A 4,690-nucleotide genomic window follows, 5' to 3' on the forward strand; every position below is an offset into this window, starting at 1 on the left:
CTCCCCGAGCCCGCCGGTACACCGGGGTACAGCTCCTCCCCGAGCCCGCCGGTACACCGGGGTACAGCTCCTCGTAAGGCGCTGAAATAGCGGAGACGGCCGTAGGGCCTTTCCCACGAGCGTTTGGGCGTCGCAATTTCCCTTCTGACTTGGTAGGGAACGAAATAGAAACCGAAACGTTGGGGTGGAAATCCAGGCTCGCTGTTCAGCGAGACCCGCACAAAAGACACGATTCCAAGTTCTTCATCAGCAGTTCCGTGGCTCAGGAGCAGAAATACGAGGATAGATCAGTGGGCAGGGTTGCTGTGGAAGTTTTTCTTTGATTACACCTCTCTGCAGAGCCCAGTGGCTGATAAGGAGTCACCTCACAAATTGCGTCTCGAATTCAAGCAGTTAAAGAAATTAACTTTTTCTGTAGTTGTTTTTCCCCAAGAGACATCAGAATCCAGACAATTTCTTGCAACATCAGCCTGGTTTGTTTGGTCTGTGCAGTTCAGTCGCTGCTGTTGGACTTTGTTGCTTTGCCAGGCTTTTGGGTGCCTGGGATCTGGCAGGGGACAGGACCGCTGTGGGTTTAGCAAACAAAAGGTTATAAAATTATTTTAGGTGTTTTCAAGGTGGGTTCTTTGGAAAGGGGATGATCCATGTAGAAATGATGCTGCAGGAGGAAGGACTGAGCTCCAGGTGCCTCAGTTCCTTTTGGTCCTTTTCTTTTTGGTTTCAGGACAGAAAATGAGCATTTCAGAAATGAGGTGAATTGGGGAATTTGGGGGTGAAATGAGGTGAGTTGGGGAGTTTTGGGGTGCAGAGCAGTGTTGTTGCTGCTGGGGTTCTGAGCAGCCTGGTCTGTGGAGGGTGTCCCTGTGAGCTTCCCTTCCAACCCAAACCATTCCATGGATCCATTCTCCTGGAACAGGATCTGTCAGGCATAAAAAGGCACTGTTTGACTGCTTTCCAAAGCACTGTTTGACTTCTCAGAGCCAAGTTGTTTTCAGGAAGAAACTTTTATCTTCTCAGACTAATTTATTAACTTGATCCCTGGTGATAACTTGTTTGTGCTGCAAGATTTCCCTTTCACATAAGGAAATAAATCCACCTGGATTTTATCTGAATGCAATGTGACTTTTGCATGTTAAATACATTAATATCCACCTGTGCTGGAACCTTGAGGCCTGGCTGGGCCTTTCTCTTCTCACTTTAAACCATGAATTCATTGAAATCTTTCTTAGCATTATCTTTTTGTTGTGAGCAGCTGCTTGGATTTGTTGTGTGTTTCTGCTCAGTAACCTCAGCGCCTTTCTCACAGCAAAAAGGATATTCCTGCAGTCAATTTCATCATCCATGAAATCCACTGTAGAAGAAATATTGAAATCTGCCCCTACTGCAGCGACTCCATCCCAAAGTCTGAGATGAAGAAGCACATTGAGTCTGAACACGTGCAGGTGAGAGACATCTCTGCTCTGGAGCTGCTCATTCCTGTGGCAATCCATCTCATGAGCTCTCTTTGCTCTAGGTCACCTGCAAGTGTAGGATGAAGATGGAGAGCAGCCTCCTGAAGGATCACGAGGTTGGTGGATTTTATGTTATTGAACCCTTGGGGGAAGCTCTGGTGTTTCAGTGATTCCAGAGCTTTTCTGTCAGCCTGGATTCCAGCCTGGGGCTTGTGCATCCTTTATTGAGTGATGCTTCCTAAACTCACACCCTCTGGGAGAAGGGATTGGAAACTGCCCTAAAGTCCTGGAGCCACTCAGGGCTTCATATCAAAGGGGTATCTGTGATAATTGGTGATTTTTTGTCCTTGCCAGTTGAAAAATAGCTATTTAAAGTATGATTGACTTGACTTTTTTAATTCCTTTCCTCTTTCATGTTTCTGCTGGAGCCATTATGTGACTTTTAATAACTCAATCTGTCCAAACAGACTTTAAAAATAGCCTGTAAAATAAACTAAAATAGGCCAGAGTGGGATTTTCTGAGTTCTGAATCCAGTTGGCTGCTGTCACAGACAATCTTGTTATAAATGTCATCCCTTCCTTTCCTGTGGGCTCCTTTAGAGACAGCTCTGGAACTGCCACCTCAGCCTGCTGATTGCTGAGGGAAAAAGGATTTTCTTTGGAAATCTGTCCAGTTCTAAACCCTGGGAGTAGCTAATCCTGCCTCTGTGTGTGTGTGTGTGTGTGGTGCTTTTGGATTATAAAGCAAATGATGATGTTTAATTAGTGCAGCATCTGCAAATATCACATATTTTATCTATTTTTAAGCCCTTTTGAAGGGGGTTCAGTGTGGGGTAAAGAACATGTCCAAGCAGTTCTTGTTGGGCAGTAAATGAGGTGTAAGTCTGTTCCCTAAAAACCAGTGTGGATTTTAGCTGTGCTCATGGAATACAACTGGATTTTGGGTTGAATCTAAAACACCAAAGAGCCTGGACAGTCTGCCCACCTTGGTGGAACAGAGCTGTCCAACATCTTCTCCTGTGACTCTCCAGGCTCCTTTAGCACATCAAACCACAGCAAAATAGGTATAAAACTTGAGGGGAGGGGAAAAGGAAAATCTAGAAAGCTCCACGTGACCCTGGCAGATTTAAAATCACGTCCTGAGCATCTGGAGAGCTTCAGCTGCCGAGTTTGTGCCTCCAGCACGTTGCCACGTTGTAGTTTACTCCAGGTTGTTCCTGATGTGGCTGAGGACACAGCAGAGCTCCAAAGCCGAGAAAACTCCGTGTCCCCGTGGGAAGAGTAACCCCGTGTGTTTTCCCAGGCGTCCTCGTGTCCCCTGCGGCCCGCGCTGTGCCAGTTCTGTGACATCCAGCTGGCCTTCAACAAGCTCCAGGAGCACGAGCTCTACTGCGGGGCCAGGACCGAGCCCTGCGGGCGCTGCGGCCGCCACGTCCTGCTCAGGGAGCTGCCGGAGCACCCGCGGCTCTGCGGGACACGGGACGCGCCGGGGAGGGCGGCCGAGGGCAGCGCCGCAGCGCGGGCGTCCCGCAGGGAGGGTGGAGCCGTGGGGAACCGGCGGGGAGCAGGTACCAGGGAGCAGGGATGGGCTGGGGAGGAGCCAGAGCGGGGAAAAGAGATTTAGAGGGGCTGTGGGACACAGCTGCAGGGACAGAGCCCCTTAAGGGACACAACTGCAGGGACAGAACCCCTAAAGGCAATCTTAAGGGACAGAACCCCTAAAAACAAAACCCATAAAGACAGAATCTTATGGGACCAGAACCTCTAAAACCAGAATTTTAAGGAGCAGAACCCCTAAAGATAAAACCCCTAAAGACAGAATCTTATGGGACCAGAACCTCTAAAACCAGAATTTTAAGGAGCAGAACCCCTAAAGACAAAACCCCTAAAGACAGAATTTTAAGGGACAGAATCTTGAGGGGCAGAACCCTTAAGGACAGAATCTTAAGGGACCAGAACCCCCAAAAACAGAATCTTAAGGGGCAGAACCCCTAAAGACAAAACTCCTAAAGACAGAATCTTAAGACACAGAACCCCTAAAGACACAATCTTAAGGGACAGAATCCCTAAGGACAAGAACTTTAAGGGCATTCACAGGAACAGCAAAAAGAAATCAAAAGTGAGGAAAAAGTGGACAAAGGAAGAAGAACTGGCTGCTCATTTGGTAGCTGGTCCAGGTGTGAGGTTTTGTGGTTCCTTTCTGTGGAAATACAGGATAGTGAATGCTCCAGAGGCACCAGGGGCAAGGTTTACCCATGGAATGAGGTGTAAGCCAGGGATGCTGAGGTCCTTGGGATAAAAGCCCAGTTGCTTCATTTTTTTTTTTTTGTCTCAAAGTACCTGGCTTAAAAATGAAACTGGAGTTATTTGGGCTGTGATTTGTCTCCATCCTCCTGGCTTTGTTAGAGGTGCCCTTGGCTTTGAGATGCTGAACTCCAGGAGAAACCCTGGGGCTGGGTCTGATGTCCAGAGGGAGCTGCTGGTGGCAGGTTTGATGTTGTCCCAAATTGACAATGTTTGTCTTTTGAAGGGGATGAGCTAGAGAGACCTGAACTCCTTCATTCCCAGCTTGCTGAAGACTGGAATGCTGACCTGGACTATGTGTTGGCTCTCAGCCTGCAAAGTGAGAATAATCCTCACCATAACACTGCAGCTGACATTCCCAGGGATTTCTGGGAGTACGACTACACCAAAGAGCCTGGACAATCTGCCCACCTTGGTGGAACAGAGCTGTCCAACATCTTCTCCTGTGACTCTCCAGGCTCCTTTAGCACATCAAACCACAGCAAAATAGGTATAAACACTGTTGTGGTGGGGTTTATCCTTAAATTTGAGGGGAAGGAAAAAGGAACATTTGGATTGGGAACGTTAAAGATTACCTCAGTATTTTGAAAGGTGAAAATCAGTCATTTTGAGACTCCTAAAGCAAAGCAGCAAGTGAAGAAATAAAAGGTTATGAAATTAGTGGGTCTCTGACCTTGGTGTATGGTGGGAGCCCAGGTGGGGAACAAGGTTCTTGTGGAAGTAAAAGTGGTGGGAAGGAGGATCTGGGGGAAAGCTGAGTGCAGCTTGTTCTGAGAGGAGAAATGGCACCACAGGGTTCCAGGATGCAGCAGGAGGTTTTCACCAGGCTCCAGGGGATGTAATCCTTCCTTCTCTTGCAGACAAGGAGATGACCATGTTGCCCTGCGAGTTCTGTGAGGAGCTGTGTCCTGCTGCAGATCTGATCCTTCATCAGG

General features: G+C 48.0%; 1 protein-coding gene across 3 annotated transcripts in view; it reads left to right on the forward strand.

Moving 5' to 3' along the window:
• Positions 1–611: 611 nt before the first annotated feature.
• Positions 612–4,690, forward strand: part of TRAFD1 (TRAF-type zinc finger domain containing 1) — a 7,437-nt gene continuing 3,358 nt past the window's right edge. Inside the window, exons 1-6 of one of the 3 annotated variants that reach the window (XM_031059517.1) lie at positions 612–782; positions 1,307–1,442; positions 1,514–1,567; positions 2,755–3,019; positions 3,982–4,245; positions 4,616–4,684. In XM_031059517.1, the coding sequence (XP_030915377.1) occupies positions 778–782; positions 1,307–1,442; positions 1,514–1,567; positions 2,755–3,019; positions 3,982–4,245; positions 4,616–4,684 (793 nt within the window). In that variant the 5' untranslated portion in view covers positions 612–777. The remainder of the gene's footprint in view (positions 783–1,306; positions 1,443–1,513; positions 1,568–2,754; positions 3,020–3,981; positions 4,246–4,615; positions 4,685–4,690) is intronic. The other 2 variants (XM_031059518.1, XM_031059519.1) reach the window with 2 other exon arrangements.

This window comes from Geospiza fortis, unplaced genomic scaffold (genome assembly GCF_000277835.1).
Source record: "Geospiza fortis unplaced genomic scaffold, GeoFor_1.0 scaffold145, whole genome shotgun sequence".
Classification (NCBI taxonomy): Eukaryota; Metazoa; Chordata; class Aves; order Passeriformes; family Thraupidae; genus Geospiza; species Geospiza fortis.